Source organism: Lates calcarifer, linkage group LG7_1 (assembly GCF_001640805.2).
Source record: "Lates calcarifer isolate ASB-BC8 linkage group LG7_1, TLL_Latcal_v3, whole genome shotgun sequence".
NCBI lineage: Eukaryota > Metazoa > Chordata > Actinopteri > Centropomidae > Lates > Lates calcarifer.
The window spans coordinates 1,377,847-1,403,208 of NC_066839.1; the positions used below are offsets into that span (position 1 = coordinate 1,377,847).

Here is a 25,362-nt window from a genome sequence, read left to right on the forward strand (position 1 = left end):
ACAATTAGCCAAGGATCAAAGCCGTCCTCTATCCTCAAAGCACACCACTCTCATTAGCCGTCTAACCAGGAAGGAAAATGAGGCTGGTTGATCAAAGTCACTTTATAAAACTAAACCTGGATTCCTCCGTGGAGTTACTGTCAAACTCACATGCTTCAAGTCATGCATAAATGCACAAACACACCACAGACATGCAAAATAGGTTTTTAACATTCTATCCATTCAGGTGAATGAATAGTCACTGTCTGAATTTGTAATATCTAAATTCTAAAAAGATGTCTGTAGAAAGGTTTTTCATGCTTTCTGTTGTCAGAGAAGCTGCACATAAATATAATAATGTTGGGAATATTTTAACTCTGTCCATTTCTGTGCCACTAATATCTATAACTTCATGACGTGTTTTTCCTTTAGCCTCCCAGGTAAGGGCTGTGTTTATGGAGAGGCTTCGATAACATAATATACAGGCATCACCTGGTACATCTTAGATATATTAATTTAATGTAGAGCAATTCAGCATAAACAAAATATGTTGCACATGTTATAACACAGTCAACTCAAAATGTGCAGCAGCTGAGAAAGATTTCAGGGACGACTTCAAGAATTCAGATCGTGTCTTGTAGCTTATTGTGGCTGTTTGACCTCATCTTATTGTGATATAGTTGGTAGTGATATATAAAGATGTTTCTCCTCTTTAATAAAAAGCTCTGTCCCCGTAGGAATGCTACCATAATGTTGTCAGACACTTAGAATAACAATCTGAGTCTGTCATTGACAAAAAATAAGCACTGCAGTGACAATTATCCTTTGGATTACACTGCAGCAGATGTTGATGGTAGGTTCCAAACATTTCTGTCTCTATCAATCATTTACACACAAAAGCAAAATCAGTCCCAGGTTCAACAGTACTGAAGCTATCCTTTAAGGTAATGAGAACGGTGTTATTACTGATAGGAAATGACTGAAATAAGACACAAATTGTACAAATTTAGAGGGTAAGACAGTAAATGAGGAAGTGATCCCAGCCTCTTCAGTTAATATAGTGGAGTTCATTGTAGGCACACGGGGACTGAGGACAGCTTGTTGAGAGAAAGGAGTAAAAGGACTTTGAGTCGCCAGGTCAAAGCTGCAGCTCTTTTGTCAGCTCTGGCATTTCTGCTCTATCAAATCTCTTCAAATGGCTGAACACCGTAAATATTGTGCTTTGGTCTTTTGGGGGAAACTCTTCTGTCATATCAGCTGTCTCCAGCCTGACAGATGTGACAGAAGTGACCTCCTGTCTGCAACTGTCCCAGCCTCATGAGACCATTTAACAAAAAAGAAAAGAAAGAAAGAATAATCATCCGTCCTGGTGCACCTTTCCTGGGTTGCTGATGGTGGGATAAACTTCAGAAAGCAAGGAGGATACAGTACTACTTTTTTGTATGTGTGCGTCAAACAGACAAACCTGTGTTCTTCCACCTCCCCGGGCAGGCGAGATGTCAAGATATGAGCTCAGAGAACGCAGACTGGGATGAGATTGAATCGATTTTCTGTCGGTTGAATCAGTGGATTGCTGGCGGACCGCCTTGACAGAGATGGTCAGGGGGAAAAATAAAACACTGCAAGACGACGCTTCTACAAGACAGAGGCAAAAAAAGGAAGGAGGAAAAAAATCAATTCCTGGGAGTTGTTGTGTGCTGTGGGCTTGACAGGGCTGTGTGTGGCCATGTTGTATGTAAGCCTGAAGCCTGAACTGGAGGACCACCAGGAATCAATTGTACGCTGCACTTCAAACCACAAGTGGCATAAGGGAGTGCTAGTGAACTGTTTCTCATCAATACTGTCCTGGTAAACAAGCTTAACTAAATATTTCAACCTGTTTTTTTTCCAATAATTTAGTATAAAGTAATTCTCAAAATGCAGCCTTTTTTACTGTGAACAAGTCTTAATAACCTGCTCACAGAAAATAAGAATTGATTCGTCCATGAACTCAGGATTTTATTCTTTATTCATCTCGTGTGTTCTGAAACCAAACTGGATCTTTACTCCTGTATTCTGTTGTTCTTGTCTGTTGTCCTTAAATTTGGAGAACGTGTTGGTATTATAACTTGTAAGTGAAGTTTTCTTCTGTTTCCTATAATTGAATTGTAAAGTTGGAGCTTGTAACAGCTGCTGTGAAATATTCCTATTGTGTCAGTATTAGCTTTATTCTTTTCACTCTGTTCTTTAGCAAGAGAAATGGAAAGGAAGGAAAAGTGAGAACCGTGGGATCAGGCTGCGTCTGAGTGGTAGAGATTCTCTTCTGTTCTGAGCCTTCATGTTTGCTGTTGACCTGGACTGACCGAAACTGAAACTAGTCCTGTGTTAACATCAAACGGACTTGGCAGTTGTTGTCATGGGCAGACCATGGTGAAGTTGTGGTCTGGGTCAGCACAGGTCGAGCTTTCTCTGCATTCAGGTGCTGATGCGGTGCTGTCTGACTTTACAGTATTGTTGTGGAGAGAAGGCTGAAGCTTCTCACTCACACTGTGGGCTTTTTCTTTTCCCACTCTGGTGACAAATCAATCTGTGTCCTTGATCAGTAAATTACTGCCCTTCACACTCCCAGCCGAGCACAGCTTCATTATGTACTCTTTGTCAGCTTCTCCCTCAGTCTCTCCACTTTCATGGCCTCACTCTCTCTTTGTCTCCTCCTGTCTATCTCCTCCTGACTCTCTTTCTCTGCCTTTTTCATTTTCTTTTCTTTCATAATCTTTTTCCTCCCATTTACCTTGATGTCTTTCCTTTTCTCTTTATTTTCTGTCTGCCGTATTCCCTCACTTTTAACTCTTTTGTACCTCTTTAGGTATGCAGTGTAAACAAAATGAAAAAGGTGACTGTCAAAGTTGTCAAAGTGGTGAGTCATAGAGGGTTAAAAGCTAATTAGCAGCATTTATAGGCTCTGAAAGAGTTCTGGCAATTAGCACTTTGATATGAGAGTTTTCAAAACAACACACAGCAACTCCCAGAGCTTAAGAGGTCACGTCATCTGCAGGAGTGTGATTCCCTGAGAACAAAATGCCCAAAAAATGTTTGTGTCAAGGGGTTCCAGTGTGCGAAAGCCTGACACAAACATAAGCTGTAGAACAACGCTGGAAGTTGCAGCAACCAAGCAACTTTAAGATGTCAGCATAAGCTCTAATTAAGCATAACTGTATTTTTCTGACCTTTTAAAGACCAGTTAAAAAATAATCAGCAGATTAACTGATGATGAAAATTAATTTTTATTGCAGCCCTTGTGCAGTTGTTGTTTTTTTATGTCAGTCAAATCTAATGAAATCACACCTACAGAAGCAGATTAGTTGAATTTTTTGATTATTAAACTTTTAATAAATTGTTACTTATTTACTTGGGAATATTTAATGTTATAGAGAAATACTTTTTAGCTTCTTTTAGGTCATAGTTTTACACATATCTCATTTTCAGCAAACAAGCTCTGATAAACCTTCATTGTACACCTCCTGCTCAACACCTCGACAGTGGAATATTTGGCAGCTAGAGAACTGGATAGGTAGAGACCAAAACAGAGCTATATGAGTTCATCAGGTGGACACAGACACAGCTCCAAATCAATGAAAGTGTTGCTCTGTGTCTGCTGAATGTGTAAATTAGCTGAATAAATTTTCCATATCTAACTTTTCTTCTTCTTATATATCATTGTAAATTCAAATATCTTTGAACTGTTGACCTTTTGGTTCAGTAAAAGTTCTTTTCATATCCCTTTTTTATCCCTTTTTTTGCCTCCCTCTTGTATCTACCTTTGTATCCATCTTCAGTCTTGTATTTCCTTCCACTTGAGAAACTTTCAGTCTCACTTCCAACAGTTGCAGGCTGTCAGCTCGCCCTGTGGCCCAGTCAGAACAGTAACGAGCTTCAGGTCCAATCAAATGGACGATTAAATCCCATTGAGGGCGCAGCTTTATAATCTCAGGGCAGCTGATGCTATCTGGGTCACGGTGCTTCAGGCTCCCTCGCTGCATACAGATCCAGGAGTTTTCTCTTCTCCACAATCGAGGTCCTCATCCACCTCAGAGGAAAAGGCCTTTCATGTTTCAAAATCCCATCAGCATGAATAGTTTCTCTGGACTCACCATTTTCATATATCTCTGCAAGGAGCCACCAAACTATGAAATGTTCAGCTGCTTATTATTTCTAATAACACTGTCCTGATACTGTGAACCATTTCTCATTTCTGCCTTCAACCCACAGTAATGAGAGTCTGAGTGATGAGAGTTAAATATGATTGACTATGTAGTGATGTAGAAAGTGACGACAGGGTCACAATGACCCGTCTGACCCTGCTTATTGTTTCATTCTAGATTCTGTCAGACGCATTAAACTCTGAGTCATTCATTTGTTCTGCCACTTTGTTCCAACCTCATTGAGCCTCGTGTTAATGTACTGACTTTATTAATTCATATGTGTACAACGAGCTCTCCGACTCGTTTTTCAGTTCAATTCAGAGAAAAGATGTAGAACGATTTTTGCTTAGTTTTTACAAAAATAATTGAAATTCAAGGTCTACCTTTCTCTGGGGCTTTAAAGTTCATCCCGTGGTCATATACATGGATCTGTTGCAGGGCTTGGAAGCTGTTGTAATCCACAGCACTTTTAGATTTGTCAAACTCCTGTTTCCAATGTCAAGAATGAGCTTACATGTGGGGCTGCAGCTAATTTTCACTGTTGATTAATCTTCTCATTGCTTTTCAATCAATCACTAGAGCCATGGCACGTAGCTTGGCTTAAAATGTGAAGACAAATATAGAAATGTGAGACACTGACAAAGAAAGACAAAGCCTGGTGTGTATTAGTTCTGCTCCTCATCAGAGGAGTCTGGATTGAAGCATGATATAATTTTTACAATCTCTGAAATATTTGGAAAATCATGAAGAAAAGAACTGCTACTAAAATCAAAAATGGATCCTTGAAACAGCAGCCATGATCATGTTGCACCATGTTTACACATGATTGTATTCATTTCTGATGAACTAATATCTCAAGGTAGTTAATTATCGCCTTTTGAGGGCACAGTTGTAGGGGACGAGTCTCTGTGTTACAGTTCAGCCTCCTGCAGATATTCAAAGCCACTCTACAGTATCCTGTTGCCAAGCTTCAAAGCCACAACCCATCATTATATTTACCTGGAAAGTCAATTATGAAACGACCTTCCGCTCAACCTCAGCCTCGTCTGAACCCTCACGTCCAACCTTTAGCTTAGGCCGCTCACTGGGATCAGAGATGTTAAAGATAAAATCAAAGATAAAGTCATTTTGACTTTGTGCTTTGGCCTGGAAGTAGAGAGCTGTCCTGTAAATTGCATTTAGGGACAGGGTAGTTTATCTGGATTATTAAAAGGCAGCAGCAATTCTGTCACTGTCAGCCTGTGGCCCGTTGGATCCCCCGAGGAGTGCTAACGAGCCAACAAACAACTCAATCAGTCCGTCCTGCTGTTTTCATCCTCTAACTCAGAGCAGGACTCTGGTTGGGAAACATGCAGATGGGCCGTCTATCACTTCATCTGATGTTCTTATCTACAGAGCTTTGGCCTTTTTGTTGAGTTCTGCTCTTGATTTTGTTTCAGATCTGTTCCCTGTTCTTTGGTTGTAACACTGTACATGTGGGTAGATGACCCCTTCATAACTGCATTTCTTTTAGTATTTTTAGAGGCAGTTTTTGTTGTTTTATTCAAAGATGAACAGGAGTGAGATGACGGGGAAACTGGACTAATCTGGTCAGATTCCCAGTCTTGTTTAATTGTTCTTTGATGCATATTTAACTCACGGTTTTACTAATTTTAGACTTTATTTCAATTCAGTTCAATACACTAGGTGTGTTTGACAGTGAGGGATAGGTATTTATTTAGAAATGTATCTATACTCGACACTTCTATGGGTCAGTTATATTATTGATGCTCTTATTGGTTGTTTTATATTACTAGATATTAATTAACTAATCAATTTATTGTTTAAGTGATGAAAACCAACCTCAAGAATTCTTAATATTTTAGAGCCAGTTCCAAGTCAAAACCAGGTTCTCGGTGCATCCCTGTCTACAGTTGTCAATTGTCATGATACAACACAATGTTGACAGTTCCAGTAAAGACCCTATGGATCTCTGAACGATTGTAAAAGAGGGATATGGCCTCAGGGGATTTTATCTTGAACCCATAATCCTGAGAAAAGCCACCCACTGATTAGTCAGTTGTCTCTCACACATTTATTTTCTCAAGAATCAGTCTGAGGTCTGGTTATTTATTTTCTGCTGATGCTTGATGAATCTGTCAGTCTGCATTTTGTGTGTTTCTTCCTTCATGGCAGGAACATTGATTTCCAGTGGCATGGAAATGGAACAGAACAGACAGAAATAAAATAAGAATACAGTAGATATTATACCTCTTGTCGAAGCCCCCATTGAACCCCCAGTTTTTTTGAGTGAAGCTGTAACAGTTGCCGTCAGAAAAGCTTGAATTCTTTAAAGCATTGGTTCAGTTCCCCACAGGGGCTTGGACCTTATTTCACAGTTGTAAGTTCTGCAGCACAATTACCCTGCAAGAAACAACCATTTTGCTGTGTATGTTACTTTTGTGGTTAATACTGTGTAATGTTTATTTACTAGTGTAGAAGTGTCTTCAGCTGTTGCCTGGACTCAGACCCAACAGATGCTTTGGTGTTAAGATTCTTTATCTCAGATGACCATTCCTGTCACACCACCCCACCTCATAGACTAGTAGTTTGTGTATGTTCGTCACAGACGCTCCAGCACATTTCCAACTAGATTTTAATTTCAGTTATCGATTCCTGCTGTCCATCGAATCCCACTTCGTAGCCTCATAAATTCTTTGGGCATGTGAGTGCTTGACAGGTCAGAGATTGGAGTAGAATATCTGGACCTCCCTCTTACTCAGCCTAACTCACATAAACCATCTCTACCTCCTGAATGTTGTTATATGTTGTCGTCAAGTAAATCTGATGGTATAGCTTTGTTTAGGGGAGGTGATGACTGGCGGCCAGATAGATCACACTGTAGAAATCAAACATAAAAGTAAATAATCATCCCACACGCTGTGCAGATTTCTGCATCACCGCACCAGATATCACTTAACACAAAACAAATAAGCATAATTAAAAAATGTAATGCCTGATTTGTTTTGCAGTTTGATGTTTAAAATTGGAGCAGAGCAGTTTGATCTGGAGAAACAGCAAACAATTTTAAGATAAAATGGGATCTTTTTTTCTTCTACTGTGGTAAAAAGTGTTGACAACTTTCTTCAGGGCTGCTTTATTTCCTGTGCTCATACTTCTTTTCGTCTTTTGAAGCAGTTATGTTACCTATTCTAGCTCTTTGTGTCTCCTCATATTTCTTAAGATGCCCTCTTGTTTTTCTTTGAATTACAGTGTTTATCCAGATGATGAGCGAGCTTGTTTTCTCCTTATTGCAGTGTGTTTTGTTCAGGGTTTGACAGGATACTTTACTGCATTATTTTTCATAAAGTCTCAACTTTTGGACATTGTGACATGCAGAGTAACTGCTGTTTGAGTTCATGCTGTTCTGGCAGCATGACAAGGACCCACACAATATTAGGCAGGTCCCACAGATACTAGATCAGATTGGGATCTGGGGAATTTGGAGGCCAGGTCAACACCTTTGAGTTTTTGTTCTTTGGGCCATTCCTGGGGCTTTTCAGTGGAAGCTGTAGGGATGGGCATTTTCATTTATTATCTTACATTTATAGAGGAAACAAATAGTTGATTTATTGAAAGAACATTTTATGACTTTGTTAAAATCATTAGTAGCAGTTGTACTCAAAAGGTGATTGCTATTAGCAGCAACCAGACTGCAGGAAATGATTTATATTGGCTCAAATCATATTACTGTTGAGCCTTGCAAGCTGAAAACCCATGTATGCATAGTGCTTCAGTTGTTTTTCTGGTAAAACACGAATCTGCATATTAATTAATGCCTACACCCGCAAATAGGATATGCACTGTTTAGTCAGTTAAGCTAAAGCCATGTTTAAAATAATTCACGGCATTCTCGGTACACTAAATCCTTCATTAAATAGTTTCAGTGAGCTTTCGTTCGCTCTCTTGCGGCCTCATTTCATTTCATGTTTTCATCAGTTTGTTAGGTTTTAAATGGATCATCCAACGATACCGGTGGAGCACTCGGAGGATGCCAAGAAATCATTTAGACTCTGCATCCGAATAATCTTGTGCATCCAGAATCTGTGCATGGACAGAGCTCAGATAATCATCTTTGAAATGATGATTTGCAGAGCCACATCGTGCTGCAGTCTTCTCTACCCGTGTTCACCCAAATGAAATATGTCCTTTCCATCTTGTTGACAGTTGCTGCAGCAGACAGTGTGAATATCTGAGGCCTCTGTGTCAAGCAGCCTGGCACAGTCTCTTTAACAGCAACGATTCACCAACTATGTAATACATGCAACAACATATATAGCCCCTGGATTCACAGCTCAAAAACAAGTCTGACACATGATTGGAACCTGGTATCACACTCAGATGGATTGACAGGGCTTTTGATGAATGTGCTAACACTAGACAATCACATAAGTCTGAGTTATGTATGTCTGTGTCAATAATGTTTGACAACACAACAGTAAAGCAGGCCCAAGTTCTGAATCATTGGCTGAGAAATGTAAAATGCTAATTTTCCATCTATAACTCTCAGCATGTCAGTATGACCTAGATTAGGTCCTTTAAATCAATATACTGACATTCAGAGATGAATTCATCCTAAGGCACGCTCTCTGTCTCTGCTCATCAGTGCCATCAGCTGTGCAGACATATTCATCAATATTGGTGCTAAATTAACACTGCCAAGCTTGAATGTACTCATCAAGAGTTGCCCCACTGTTCTTACTCTGACTAAAATAGAAACTTTGTGTGAATAATTTTGAAGTTTCATCTGTGATTTACCTTCCTGTGTGAACCAACAAACACTAGAGTCTCTGGACACTTTGGACACAGCACAGCAAGCTGTAAACACAAAATTGCTGAATCATGATTGAATTAAGTTGATATTATAAATGTGTTCAGCTTATTTTGGAGTTGTGTTTGTGTCCACCCGATGAATAAAAGTCCAGTATTCCCTCTCTTTTAGCTCTGATTATGGTCTCCACCAACACCTGAGGCAAATATTTGGCATTCACGGCAACAATGCTAACTTGTAATAGCATTATTTATTCAGCTATTGCAGGGTGTCATTTCAGCTAACTAACATGTACTGCACAGACAATAAATATGTTTCCAACCAGAAATACAAACCAGATGGAGTGAAATGGCAGGAGGTGAAACATGGTGACTGCAAGTGGTCAGAAAGAAACTCACAAACAAATAGCATGAGAATGGGAAATAGGACAAGATCCAATTCTTTGTGTTTAACAGGCAGCCAAACTGAAGTAATGTGTTTTTGCAGGGTTTTCAGTCTCTCACAATACAAGAGTTGATTATTGACTGTGTCCTGCCAATGTGGTAACCAGTAGAAAAAATAGTGATGCTTGAAATTGAGCTGATAAGAATTACATATGACACTCTGCTGACATTTTGTGCAAAGAGCCGGTAAAATGTTATTGATAACACTTTAATTATTAATCGTTGAGGAGGATTCTGTCTTAAACTGTGTGTTTGTATAGCTGGAGAGAAGAGTTTCCAAGCAGGCAAATTTCATTTAGTGAATTAGCAAAGTGCTAAGTGACCCGGTCCTGATGGGGTGGGGGTCTAAGTGTTGTGTGTTTGTTTATGTGTGTGTGTGTAAGAGGTTAAGGGGTGTTGTTGTCACTTTCTGTCAGCTCTCAGAAGGTTCTAGCCTGGAGGAATACCTGACAGCCATCTGGCGGTTGTTTTTCTTTGTGACATCTCACAGCCACACACACACACACACACACACTTTCATAGGCAAAAATTCAAGAACACACACACATTTACAAAGGCACACTGAGATATAGCCTGGAAGAAATCCATCCTTCCCCTTATTTGAATTATTAACACTTGCTTTGTGTTCTGTGTATTCTACATCTTGAACTTGACTTATTGTTTCCTCTGAGAATAATAACAGTTGTACCACATATTTATGTACTGTCCTCTGCAGTTAAATGGCTTCAGCAGTAAGTATTTACTTGCAGCATGTTGCAGCATCATTGATCAGTCCATCAACCCTGGGAGTTCACTGCAGTGTGGGGTTATCTGAGTAATGATTAGCCTTTTTAGCTGATTTCATTCCATTCTCACCCTTGAATTACGTATCAGTAGCAAGGCAGTCATGTAGTGAAAGGACTTGTCCTGAAGGTCATAAGAAGCTCTGATATACCCAGCGTTGGAGAGTTCAGAGCTGCCATCATGGAGCTGGCTGCTTTGTGATTTGGCTAGAAGGTTACAATGGCAGCAAGCCAACATCTTTCTAGTTGATGAAGGAAGCTGTCAAGTTGTAGAAAACCCTTTGGGTTTGGCTTGTCCAGGGGACTCCTGAATCATTAGATAGTTATGTAGAGGCTAGAGGGACTGCAGCATCTGTTGTTGAGCCAAAGAATTAGGTGTGTGAGAATTTCAGGGAGGCAATGCTAAAGAACGTAACACTGGCATCAGAGTCTCAAAACTCTCTCAGACCTTCAGACAAACCTCATTTTGAGAACCTAGGCCTGGACTGTGGAAAGAACACTTTGAGCAACTCCTGAACTGGAACAACCAGTCTCTGGAAAAAGGCTTGTTGGTCTTTGGCCGTTCAAGACTTGTTGAGTGTCAGAATTTCAGTGTAAATAAAACTCTACAGGTTTACAGTGTTGTGTTTGTGACTGTGGTTACCAGTAAATCAAGCAGACCTGACACTGTTGTTACTTTCCAGGGGCAGGAGAGCTCAGGCCTCGACAAGTTTCCCGTGGACCAGTATCAGAACTCGTGCTACCTGTTCTGGATCCTGGAGGAGCTCCTGCAGAAATCTAAGGTACCGTGCAGGGTGGAGGTGGGGTCAGAGCTGATGGGTTTCCAGAGTCACTTGGAGCAGCAAGTCTTTCTATTGTCAGATGAGTTTCCCTTGTTCTCCATCTGCATGTGGAGGATAGGAGAACTCCTCACCTCCACAGATAAGATCCCCCAGGTGTAACGAACAGGCAGGACACTTTCACAGTTTGGTTTCTACTCTCCTGTATGAACAGTGCAATTTGAAACAACAGAGTAAGGCACTAATCAGCATTCATGGAGCCCTCCACTGTGACAGGAAACACAGAATGAATCCCCTGATTATAGCAAAGATAAAGAATATTGCCGGATTTATCTTTTTGAAAGATTTGTAGATTTGTTGCTGTATTTAAGTTCCTGCAAACCAACAAACTCCAGAAATGATTGTTGATTCAGCAGAGGTTGGTTAATAACAACTTCATTTTTGATGTTTAATGTTTTAATCTTTTCCCACTTTTAGTGGAAAATGTTATCATCAAGAAATGTGTTGCATGTTTTCATTTGTGCTCTTGCATAGCTGCATAACTGTGTGGGAAAAAATAAATCCTAACATTTTCTTATAGTTGTTTACTCATTCTCTCTGACATTAGATGTTTCTGTAATTGAGTAATAACAGTTGTTTTTTTTATTGCCGGGATAATCGTTTCACATTTGACAAAAAAACAATCCCAGAAAGTTTTATTCTTTCAGAGTTGTAGTGATTAGTTTGTCACTGAAGTGCTGTTTTTAATTGAGTAATGACAATAAGACTGTCACTGAAAGCCACAAAATTACTAATAACTCTTGTTAAGTACTAATAGTTTTGATTCCTTCACAAATTGCTTTCTTTAATTGATCGGCAAAGAGTGCTTACAAAGCCCTATTTTATTTATGTAAGTAATAACTGAGGCTGTTAACAATATTCTTCACCAATAATATCAGAGCTACTGATGATGTCTGTTTTGTGTTTCCTGCAGAGGTTCAGTGCAGGTTTTAAAATGCCACAGAAGTGTGACCAAAAGGATTTTCAGTCATTTCCAGCTAATTCACTGTTTTGGGGAAAGTGCTAAAACTTTATGGAACAATGTGATAAAGGGGTTTTGATCCACACTGGATTAGTAGCTTTGTGTACAGGTCTTTCCATGTACAAAGTTGAATTTGTTTTTGCCCATTCTCAGTTTGTAAAACTGAGCAACTGCAGTAACAATTTAAGAAATCTGTTATTTTATATGGTACAGCAAAGGATCAACTTTTAGCTTTGGTCTCAGACATGGGAGGAGCAGGGGGGTCCAATTAAGTGCAATGTTCATCAACAACAAGAAGAAATAAAAATACAGGATAATAAAGTATGCCATTTCCTACTAACCAACACATCATTATGAACCTGGTTTTTGTGCTTTTCAGGTTAAAGGTTGCAGTAAAACCCACATATTTAGAGGTAGAGGTACAATTATAGTGTATCTTTACCAAAAAGAGCAGTGTCCATTACCTCCTCATATACTTTAATGATCCTCAGTTCCAGCATCTTTTGGGAAAATGCTGACTGTAAATAAAAATGATTTGATGTTTTCTAGTGTGGTTCATTTTTATGAACACAGTATCTCAGTAACACCTTGAGTGAATTGAGGGAGAAATTTGGGTGGGTCAAAAATAGGATTTTGAAACATGAGAAGAGACAAATACCCTCAGTGGAAATGAGTCCCTGTATGGGATATTGAAATGGAGACTACAGTAGCCCTCTATTAATGGATTCTATCTGCATCTGTTTCTTAATGAGGTGAGCTTGTTAGCCTTTCATCAGCTCCTGTTCTGTTTCTTACTCGCTCCTCAAGAAACTGAGTACCACCATCTGCAGTGATGTCCTTTTCCCTGCTGCGTATTTGGTGTCTGCAATAATGGCCCAGGCATGAGGGCAGCTAAATAAGTTTCCTGATACGTCATGAATTACCAAAGGCTCACGGGTCCTGGCTGAGTTGATAGCCATCGCTCCTATTGTGTCTGCTGTGGGTTTCTGCCTCTCTCTGTCTGTGATCTCCTCATCTTTCATATCCTGTTGAGAGCAAAGCAGGGATACGCAGCGCTTTAAAAAATAAAAATGGACTGCTCGTACGTGTGTTGATGGTTAATGTGCCTCAGTGGAGAAGTGAATCTGTCTCATTGTGCGTGGGATTGACAGGGGCAGACATGACGGGTTGCGTCATCAGCAGAGAAATCCCAGTTAGAGTCTCAGTGTATATGTATAGGCTGTTTCATCAGTGGAGGAGGTAGATACTTAAAGAATGACTGGCCTGATGTTCTCATGTGTTTTGGTATAAATGATTGATGGGAACAAAATTGTTATAACACTTATAATAACAAGATTGTTATTATAAGTGTCTGACAATATTATGGATAGGATCCCCACAGAAGTTGAAGAGTAAGATCCTTGTAGTTTAACCGGAAGCCTCATTATATATCACTACCAGACTCCACTGACAAAAACAAGAATTTTACTGAGCAGAACACAGGAGCTGCTGGAATACCACTGCCTCCATCTGTTTGTTGGTATTATTGTGTGGTACTTTGACTTATGTGGAGTATCTGAATACTTCTTCCACCACTGAAAGTCACATATTAATTCTGAATGTATCAGTAAAATGTTCACAATCGACATGTTTTCCACCAGAATAGTAGTAACTACTGCATTATTAAGCTGTTTATCGTTCTGTGTAGACTCTCTCAGCTCTTGGTTCAGGTTTTGAAAGAATCCTGTTCTGGTTTAATACAGGAAAAAGTTCACAGTGACTTCAGACACAACCTGTTCATTTACATTTAAACAAAACTGGCATCTTTCCTGCACTGTAGCCAAAGAGCTTTTATTGCCCAAACCACAGACCGGACTCTGGATGCTGCATACATCCACCATCCACCTGAACCACTTCCCTGCAACTCAATCACAAATGTAGTGCTTCATTCACAGGCAGGGTTGGGAAGTCAGAATGTTTAGAGACAGAGACTGTTTCATGGGATTCATGGGAAATTTAAAATAGCCCCAACCTTAAAGTATTTGGCATTTAACAATTAAAGACAAAAATTTTGTTGCAAGTAGTTTCAGAGGAGATACAATGACTGTCCAGCCCTGCACTGGACCACTCAGCCTTGAAATATTGTAACCATAATGAAAAGCATGAAAAGCTTGAAATAAGGTAAGAGAACATAAATCAGTGAGGCTGTGAAGTGGCTTAGTGTGCAGAGGCTGCAGATTCGTGAGCAGATTGTGTAAATAATGCCTCACTAAGGCATATCCACACTCTCCCATCAGGAGTGATGATTTATGAGCCCTCTGACTCCTTAAACTCGCACAACCTTGATTGATATGAAAATTAATTTTCCATATGTTCATTTGCTGCTGTTGTAAGATCAGAGAGTTTTTTATGGCTGATCCTGAAAGAAGTCCAGTGTTGTTAAGGTCATCGTGGTCAATTAAAGTGTAGAGTTTGATCATTTCGAGGTCACACAGGTTTAGAATAGAAAAAGATTGCTTAATAAATTCAGCATGCACCTCACCCCTCTGAGATTATATGCAGTATATACAGCTTTGAGAATCATTTGTGTCCCAGATTTTAAGAGTCTTAAAGTGGGAAAACAAAATGGACTCTGGAGAATGACATGATATATTCACCAAAAAAGTGATGGAAAGGGAATTGGATTCTATTGAACTTGTGAGAGAATTGATTTAAAGAAACATGCATCACAATCCTCTGAGCAAGAGTGGAGGATTAAACCTCGCCGTGTCTGTGTGTGTAGAATTCAAAAGAGGTTTAAAGAGAGTTGAAAAAGGATATGAAGAGTTTTCTTTTTATCTATAAGGAGAAGGTGATTTTTTTTCCCATTTGCACTGACAAAGATGACTTCTCAAGGCTTTTTGACCTTGATTGACATGGGAAATAATTGAACTTTGATGCTCTTCCAGATACTCAGTCTATTACCAGAGAGCAATTAAAAGGGTTGGGTTGGGTTTAGATAATGGGTACCAGGTCCTTGGTTCCACAATACTTGTACTAACTGAGCTCCATCACTAACAAATCTGCAATGCAGCCTTTAATTGCAACTCATTGCCCCATGTCATCCCCTCGTTCCTCCATTATCATGCAGTCAGGCTGACGAATGCAATCTGGTTTAGCAAGATGTAAATGTAAAAAGCTGAGAATGACTTCTGCTCATTCATCTTAATTTTTACAGGTTTTTGTGTCACTGGAAGATGAGAACATTATTTTCACTTTCGGTTGATCCATCACTTTAAATCAGTGGAAATACACAGAGGAGGAAACAATGGTGTCTATAAATCTCAATACACAAAATGAGAGTTCTTCTCAGTAATACACTCTACTGATCTACACCAGGCTTTTGTCAGGATTATGCTGAAAATCAGTGAGACTGTTTAAGTCAGATCATTATTGACTCATTAACACAATAAAAACAGGACAGTTTTTCCATGTTAAACCTTGGTGTTAAAATAGGAAAATGAGCAAAGTCAAAATGACTAAAGCTTTGTGCCACTGAGTCTGATTTCCATGTGTGAATCCATCCAGCCTGTTTAGACGGTCCAGTAAATGGATGATTTCATCTTTAATTCAGAATAATTTGACTGCCAGCATCTGTCCTTCATGGCTTCCTGCTGGCTGCCTCTTTGGTTCGGGTTTTCCAGCACTCAGACCGTCAGTACCAGGTGCTGTCTGCTACTCATTAATGATATTCATTTGTCAAGAACACAAGCAGTAATAGATGCACCTTGTCAATACTGCAGCCGGGGGGGGGGGTCCCATCACAGCGACTGAGGCCTGTGTTCGTTTAAAAGCGTCCCCCACCCACTGACCTCATCACTAATCCGGACGTTTTCAAGTGAGACCTGCAGGCAAATGACTGACTCAAATAGCCAATCATTTCCATCAGGATTCTTGATTCCACTCTGCACCTGAACCTTATCTAGTCTCTGATGGACAGGTTTGTTCAGGTCATTTCAGAATAAGTGTGTTCATTAGATAACATCCAAGGCTACAACTGAAGTATCTACACTATAATCTGTTGCTAATTTTATTGATCAGTTGGCTAGTGTTTTCAGTGGTGTCAGTATCCCAAAGATTTTCAATTTACATTGATATCATTCATAGAAAATCTGCAAGTCCTCACATTTCAGATCAGGACCCAGAGAATCTTGATAAAGACGATTGTTCAATTTAGAGCTAGAATGATAAATTCATCCAGGCCAATATTAGCTGATTGCAGATACTGTTTGCTGTTATATGTATTTGTTTGCCAGTAAGTAGCAAGCAATAAAATATAGCTAAAATTCTTTAATAATCCAATTGCATGTGCATTGTTATTAACTCAGTAGAAATAAACGAGCTTTCAGAGGCACTTACTACTGTTTTCTACTTTGCTTTGATGCTAAGTGGCTTTCAGCAGCTCCAAATCTGTCAATAAATCACTTCAACTCAGATTAGTTCATGATTAGTTTTTTTCCTCCTAATTTAGCCAAGCATGTCAGGTAATACTAAAGTTCAGATTCAATTTATCTAGGGCAATTTTGGCCTTTGCCTCCCATATCAACCTCTGTGGGGATTTCTTAATAAGCTGTGGGAGCAAAGTGAACAGTGAGGACTCATTTTCTTGTGTTACTGGTTGGTTTGATCTTGATCTTCTGTCAGATTCTTCTTAATTCACTTTAGAGTGAAATTTTCATCACTTCTCTCTTCCCATGGAGCCCTCTGAAATATTCAACAAATAGTAAGCTAAACTCTCACAGTAACAGAAGTCGTAGTCTCCTCAGATTGTCTCTGATTGACTTTGTCCAGTGAACACTTGAGCTCCTCCAAACAATCACTGTGAATTGACCCTCTTTATATCTTTTGTCATTCTTTATTGATCACGATTCACCTGAGAGGAAGGGCAACCAAACAGAGCAGCACCTCGCAAAGCTGTGAATTCAGTGAGTTGTTGAGGAAACTCTAGCAAGCTGAGCTTTAGTGGTTCTTGAAAAGAAAACAGCGTGATAAAAATCTTGCAGTGTGTCAGTCAGTATCTTTCAAAAATATGCTTTATTTGGATCCCTCCCTGCTTTCAAAATCTTACAAAGAGAACAGGCTCAGTGCCTGAAATATAAATGTACAAAATGAACTAATACATTGCTGCAAATGGGATATTTGATTATGATTGTTGCAGAGGTGGATGGTTTGTTTTCCAGTTGGGTTGTTTGATTGGAGACATTTGTACATATTCTGAAATCATCCAAAGGTTTTTTGACATCTGGTGGCTGTAGTAATTCTAAAGGACCCACTCCGGTGGGTCATATGGTTGTTTAGGTTGGAGGACTTATTGTATTGGTGGCTTGTTGGGAACTATTTTCAGCAGGGGATTAATCCACATTATTTGACTAATTATATCCTAAATTAAAAAAAAACTTCTTTGTGATAGTGAGACCTTTTACTGTGTGTAAAAGTCACAGTGACATTGGCAGTACTGATTTTGAATATCTAGTCATCCATAAGCTCAGTCTATTGGTTGATACTGCATTAATGGGTTGGTGTAACCTACAGTAACCAGCCCAGTGCACTTGTACAGTAAATAAAACATTCCTTCCTATTTCCAGTTCAGCATCATGACAAATGACTAATTATCTGCACAAAACTCATCACCAACACATTTTACAAAGAGCTGATGCTGACTGATGAGCAACTCTTGTGTTTTGAATTCCATAAAATCCACTTAATACATCCATCAGCTTTCAGCCTCAGTCATCTGACCTCACGTGGCTCAAATACAGGAAGTTGAAAGGAGAAGAGCAGAATTAAAATGTAGTTGAAGTAGTCATTGTGACATTTGGAGAGATCATGTGTCAAACTGTCAGAGAGCCTTAAAAGATGCTAGAGGGACTTTTATTAATGTCAGATGTCGTTTAAGCAGTCTCACTTGAGTTATTGACCCAGTCATTAAGCTTCTCCCTTATTGTGATATTGAGCTGCTGTAGAGGAGTCTCCAAAACTTCTGAAACTTTTATCAGGCTCTTTAGGTCACTTAAACTGTTTTAAGGCGTTTCTGCTTCATTTCTGTTTCTCAAATTTAATTGTCCACGTCCAGTTTGCTTACATCAAACGCCCAAAAACTGTCTGTTGTAAAGATTGTACACTCAACCCTTAAAAAGTTTAATCAAGAATCTTTGATTGGAACTGACAAGACCAATGGTGTTTGCTCAATAACTCATGAACCTCCCGCCAAAGTTTTCTTTCCTCTCCTGTTCCCCCAAAAATGGCTGTTTCACATTGTCTGACTCAGAGGGTTCCCATGAAAGGAAATCAAAACACAATGATCTGGTGATCCACAATCTGATCCTGCATCTGTGGGATGTACCTGAACAAGCCAGATCCATGGTGGCCCCACTCTGCAACCCACAGGACCCAAAAGATCCACTGCCATACATAGTTAAGACTAAATTTCAACATTTCCTGCCTTCAGCCCAAACTGTTGAGTAGATGAAATATTGAGAGCCAACTCTGCTGCATTTTGTCAAAAATCACTCCAGTTGTTTGTTTGTTTTTTTACTGTGTTATTGTACACAGAACATTAGAAGCTATAAGCCTTTACAAAGTGAGTCTTGTCTCAGATGCTGGTGCTGCTCTCTCAGCTGTCGTCCAGTTTGATCAGCACTTTGCCTGACAGCACTGACAGGAGCCTCGCAGGAGAGGGTCCTCAGTGTGTTAGGATTTAATTACCGAGCTATGACCAGGACACTTTTTTCTCTGACTGTGTGGAAATCTGTGACCGTATTCACTGAGGATCTCATCTTACCACAGGGAGTCCTCCTGAAGATCCTCACCAAGAGTTTCCTCTTAAGAGCTTTTCACACAGCTCCAGAAAACAACTTTAATTATTAAAGTGTAATTTCACCACCAGCTCTGAGCCCAACTCCACCCTAGCTGCCAGCCACTGCGCAGGCTCGCTGAGGTCCTGCACTCAGGGCTGTTCTCACCCTCGCAGCCTGGAAATAAGTTTTAAAAACTGATTTTCCCACAAAGCCTTCAACATTGACAGGAGCACCAACCCATGGACAAGACACGACAGATCCATTTTACCAGTCTGCACGGCAGCTACCAGCTCACTCTCAGTGTGAACAGGGAGGTCAACTCCTCTACTGGCAGTGGGAAAGGAGGTTATTGGCTTTTTAGCGGCAACAAGGCTTACTTAGAGGATATTTACAGGATGTTAAAGTTCTTTTTTTATATGAATTTCATGAAGCCCCAAATGGTTGACTCCGTGTCGGCACTGGCATCCAAGATTCAGGATGATTTAAAACAGTAGATGGTGTGCTGAGCCATCTTCAGTTAACACCAGCACCGATAGCTTTCATCAATACTGCACTGATTCCAAAGATTTTTGTTTCTGTCAAACATTTCCATCCAAAAACATGAGAAAATAAAACCCAGGTTCAAAAATAACAGAGTTATCCTTTAATGTTTAGTATTTCCAAAAGAACAGTTATCTGATAGCTGCATTATTTTAATAATATCAAATTTACTGTGTTATTATTCCAGTCATACCACAGCCTGCTGATAAAATAAATGAGTAGAGCTTTTGTATAAGTTTCTGTTTGATTGGTAATAATTGCTAAATTTGATCTCGTAGAACTTAATTTTCTACTCTTCTGCACATGAAGATCCTGCAGCTCCCACACTTTTCAAAAAACTGAAACAGTATAAATGTGAAACAGGGACCTTCTGTAAAGCCCAGTTAATCACTCTGTAATCTCTCTAATGAATCAGGAAATCCCTGCCAGACTGAATCTGTTTTTCAGGTCTAAATCACTCATAGCTTCGCTGGGAATGAAATTGTTCGCTTTCCTTGTAAACAATTTTCATTAACATGTGAGCTTATCAGAGTTTTCTGCTCGGTGTGCAGCAGGGAGAAGATTAATGAGTTGTGATTTGGAGCTCATACCTGCCATGTGAACAGTGTTTCCATGGCTGCTCTGTCAATAGAAACATTGTTAGAGTTCAGTTTTTATGGTTTTCAGTCAGTGCGTAAGAGATGAAGCTGATGAGAATGAAAATATCATAAATTAACTGAAGCTGCAACAAATGCCTGATGATGATTTTTTATCTATAACTCGCCCATTGCAGTTATTCCTGACCCAGATGTGACGTCTTAAATATTCATGTTACGACACTATAAAACAAACAAAGGCAGCAAGTCCTCACACTGGACGAGCTGGAACCAGAGACCGTTAAAATGATGATGGAAAGACTTTCAATGTGAAAATCCTTGAGGCAGTATGAGGTTTCACAGCTGAAAGACAGAATGTAACACCTGACGTGACTCTTGCTGTGCTGAAGTGTTGTGGAAAAAATTAACATCCCTCCCCTTTTGCATTTGTCACCATCCTGTTCTTTTCTTTGCCATTTTATCTTTTAAGTTTTCCCCTGAGTAAAATTATCATCCATACACAGGGACACACAAGGTAAAAATCCCACAGTCTCACAGGTCATTTTCCTGGGAAACGGGACCAGATTTGGTGAAACATTGCTGGAAAACACCCAGGAATGTCACCTCCCAGTAATCAACCTTAAACAGCACATGCAGACACAAAGTTACAGGGAGAACGGTGCAATAACAGTGTGAATAATCTGTTTTATTTTTGTCGCTAACAGAATTCATTGTCATATATTGTAGCTGCAGCTGTAGCATAACTATATAAATTCACAAACTGTCAAAGGAACCAATAATGTCTGTCAGAAAGCTTTAGCTAAAGGCTTCTGGTGGATATTGATTGGGAGTACTGGTCTCTTCAGGTGAGAAATAGGAAGTGGCCTCTCCACCCTGCACTGGCCAAGGTCAGCAGTAACACAGATCGTCTGAGTCAGCAGGGGATGAATGCATTGTCTCTCGCTGCTCGTTTAACCTTTATTTTCACAGAGGAGGTTTGCTGAGCAGGCATGTTATCCCTCTGAGCCTCACACCTGCAATCACACACCCAGTCCTCCGTCGGACTCTCAGAGATAATTCAGTTTGGGATTAGGTGCCTTGTGTAAGTGTGCTGTGACACTTTGTCCACACTGTTTTACCCAGAGAGGAAAAGCATGATCTTAATTCCTTAAACAGACCTTGTGGAGTTTTTGAACACTAGTGGATCTTCTGAGGAATATTTCAGAGAGTATGTTTGATAGGTAGTGGTGGAAGAAGTACTCCAATCCTGTGTAGAAAGGTGAAGAGACTTCAAAATGATTATTATAGCAAGTTTTTGTTTGTGGAAAAAAATCTGACAGTCTGTATGTTAAGGTTCTTTCAGCCCCTTTTTACCAAAACCTTTAAATGTATAAACTAGATGGTGATCCAGTTTCAGTTTAGAACAACTAAAGTGGAACTGACAGAATATTAGGTGTTTTGGAGTTTTCATGCGTCTAATGATCATAAACAGTAAACGATCAGTCTGAGCAGGAAATCTTTTGTTAACCTGTTTTCCTCAGAACAGCAGCACTATCTAAACCAGCTGCAGCACTGAGCATAAAGTCACAGAAATCCTCTTTGGATTCAGTACTGACCTGACCCAGACTCCACTGCAGCTCTGAGGCTGCTCCTCAGCCGACTGAAGGAGGACATGGACTTGGCAATCAAACTATAGCTTGAGGGAAAGAGGAATAAACAATGTATAATTAAAAGGATTTGCATGTTATTAGTATTCCCTGACATCGACTGCAGTGACCCTGGAGGCCGGCAGAGCAACAACAATGTTCACAGTTACATAAATTAGACTTTGAGAACAAAAACAGCTGCTTGGGAGAGCAGCAGCAGAGTATGTGTGAGAGCACTGTGACACTAGGAGGGACTGTTCCTCCGGGGGCAGAGATCATGAGATCACTAAACGAGGTTGGTGATTGCACCAAAGCACATTTGTTTAGTTTGTAAGTAGTGAGGTGGGGGCAACAAGGTGTTTATTCTGTTTCAGGTTTTAAGAAATGAGGGCTGCAGAGGGTTTGAATTTTCTTAAAATCAGACCAGATTTATTTTATTAACTGTTTTATGCCTCTGAGCAAACACAGTATCTCAGTAACACCTCGAGGGAATTTCTTCAGATTTGGACTCGAGGGTAAAGTGATTAGATTTTTGTGGTCAAAGGTCAAAGGTGAAGGACACAGTGACCTCAGGACACAGCTTAGACAGAATTTCTTCAGATTTTCACGTTCACTTGGACTTGAAGTAACCACGGACACTCGCCTGTCCCACTGTTATTACAGACAGTGAACTAACCACGGACGCCCGACTGTCCCGCTGTGATGTCTGAACCTTATAACAGCAATAATTAATATCCAATACTGATGGACTAATTGATTAATCAGCTCATCCTCTCAGCACTTTCAGCCTCAAGCTTTAAAGTCGCCTGAGTAATGCACTGCCGTTGCCCCTGAGCAAGGCACTTAACTCCCCTGCAGCCAACAGTACGATGGTTGTGTTCGCACTGAGCTGCTCTTTTCTGCAGTCGCCGCCTCGGTTACGTCACCAGAACATTATGGTAATAGAATCATCATTACTGTATCAATAAAAACCATCGGAGCACTAAAGACAGCAGAGGTGAAAACACGCTCAGCTGAGTGTGAGCTACACCCGGGCGTTAATCATCCCTCTGACATGTACCATGAAAGTCACTGTAGTCATCACACTGAGTCATTCGCTCGTGGTTTCTCTGACATTTTTGGGGTGATGAGAATCAGAGGTTTGAACAGATGATTGACTCAGTGATATTTCATCCATCATCTGGCCTGAGATGCAGTTTATACATTATTGTACATGGAGCCTTATGCTTGGTTTTTTTCTAGATTGTGCAAATATGCATGATGAGAACATGTGTAGCAGTCTTGACTGCAGCAGCAGAAGTTACTGATTCAAGAGTCTGAGTGAGAATATTACAGTGATTTTTCCTCAGGTGGGTTTTCAGCTGACAGGTACAGGATTAAAGTCGTGTTTGCAGCGGTTTTTTGTCCCTGGGTTAAGCTAATGAAAGTCTAATTCACTGCAGTTGTCGACATTTGCATCCAGTGATTGTTAACCTTTCGAAAGTTTCCTGAACAACATGTTCAAGTGTCCTCAATATGTCAGAGCGTTTTTGTCCAAACATGTTCAACTGGAGCAGGACAGAATCACCAGCTCATTATGTACAGCAACAGGAGGATCTGATTCTGGATCTGATCTCACTTGTTTTTATGTTGTTCTATGTTGTGAACTTGTACATTTCCCTTTGATGCAAGTTTGCTTTACTCCTACTCTGCTACATTTCAGCTGCACTGACAGAACAACCAGATTAAGATTTACAGATTAAGATTTTAATTAAAAAACATCAGTGTTTAGTGTAGGTTCTGGAAAGAGGGTAGACTACACATACCTATACACACACAGAGGCAAATCTCAGACTTTTGGTTCTCTGAGCACATTTTGCTGCTGAAATTTTACTTATGTAAATGATGTGAATACTTGTTCCACTGCTTATTTTCGAGCGGCCAAGGTCAGTGAGAGACTGACATTAATATTAACAGGAATTTTTTACTTAAAACTTGATCAAATTAGAGGTTAATGGTCTAACATGCGTCTCTGGAGCTTTACAAACCAGTAGCTTCACACTGGATGAAGATGAACGACATCAAAGCTTCAGTCTGGAGAAATCTCTTTTTTCCTGAGAACATTTTTAAGTATTTCAAGGTGTCTGCTGAAAAAGCCCGACCAGCTCTTCTTCATTTGTAGAGGCAGCAGCTCGATACAGAGGTCCTGCTGGATCACTGAGCCCCTCACCTTCTCACTGAGACCGAGGCCAGCCACTTTCCCACTGAATCTCATTTCAGCCGAGAGCGTCCACGCTGTGATTCCCTCCGTCAGTGCAGAGCCTGCAGACGTACAGGTGAAGGTCAGCAGGAGCTCGACTGGAAAATGGAGGGAGCTTTGCTTTGTGACTCAGCTCTGCTCACCAGTATGATCGATACAACACCTACAGCTGCACAGTGTGGACATAATGTGTGGATACTGTGAGGGTGAAATGAGGCCTGGTTAATGATTCATGTAAAAAAAAAACTCACTTTAATTGTGCTGGAAAATGTTGCTGTTGTTTGCTGAAATGAAAAAAGTCCCTGCAGTAAAAAAATCAAATAAAATAGGGGATTAACTGAACAAAACAGACAGGAGAATAAAAACCACTGCAGAGCAACAAAGAGACCAAGTTCTGCTCAACAACGTGCAGCAGCAAACAGAGAAGTCTTTAGCTTTGAGTTAAAAGAGCTGAGAGTTGGAGCGAACCTTACTTTTTCCTGGAGTTTGTTCCAGATATGTGGTGCATTAAAAACCGAACGCTGCTTCTCCAGGTTTAGTTCAGACTCTGGGGACAGTAACAAACCTGTCCCAGACCATCACTGAGGTCTGGACAGTTGAGACGGAGCAGCAGATCACAGAGGTGTTTTGGGCCTAAATCACTCAGTGATTTCTAAGCCAGCAGCAGTAGCTGTTAATCTTCAGATGAGAGGAAACTTGAAAATGAGACTCCCCTCCTCCCTCCTCCCAACAACCAGCAGCACCGACAGATTTCAACCCTCAAAGTTTTTATTACTTTTTGGAACATTTTGATTTAAGGTTTAAAGCAAAGTAACAACATACAGCCAAATCACACCAACGAATAAACTCCTACTCCAACAAAAACAGTGAAGCGAAAAGTAAAAATTCAGGTTTCAGTGTATTTGCACACAGACCAATGACAAAGTGGATGTCCAGAAAAAACAAGGACAACAAAGGTTCACCGAGGTAAGAAAATATAAGTCAAATACTTGTTAACAATGAAATTCTTGGTCTCAGCCAACTCAACTTTACTTTATGTAAAATGAGGGGAAAAATAAACAACATTTAAATAATGATTCTAAAAATCTAAAGAAGCAGCGTAGAATAAAGAATATAAAAAGTACACACAGAAAACCAAATGCACAACAAATATTTACCTGGGAGGCTGTTCATTTACTTCAAATATTAACAATGTTTGAGAAACAGGGTTCTGGGATGAGTTTCCAGGCCCCTCTGTGACCCTGATCAGTTCAAACCAGCTTCATCTACACATTAGTGCTTCAGTCACAGACATTTACAGCCTGGTACGGTTCAGTGAATATTCATCTTCATTAGGAGGCTTCCAACATATTAATAAAACTTTGTGTGAGTTTAAATGGATCTCAGGTTTTCAGATCATTGAAATATGAGCAGTTCTTCACAGAGAGTTTGTTATATTCTTTAATAACATGAAGCCTCCTCAGCGCTGCTGCAGTCAGGAGCTGTCTGTGGTGCTGAAGCTGCTCCTCTCACCAGGCTTCACTCATCAGTCTGTGTCAGAGAATCATGGAGC

General features: G+C 40.0%; 1 protein-coding gene across 1 annotated transcript in view; it reads left to right on the top strand.

Annotated features, from left to right (window-relative positions):
- mei4 (meiosis-specific, MEI4 homolog (S. cerevisiae)) overlaps window positions 1-12,445 on the top strand; it is a 39,321-nt gene extending 26,876 nt beyond the window's left edge. The window contains exon 5 of the mRNA XM_018674642.2: window positions 10,879-12,445. Coding sequence (XP_018530158.1) covers window positions 10,879-11,136 — 258 coding nt within the window. The 3' untranslated portion in view covers window positions 11,137-12,445. The remainder of the gene's footprint in view (window positions 1-10,878) is intronic.
- Window positions 12,446-25,362: the final 12,917 nt, after the last annotated feature.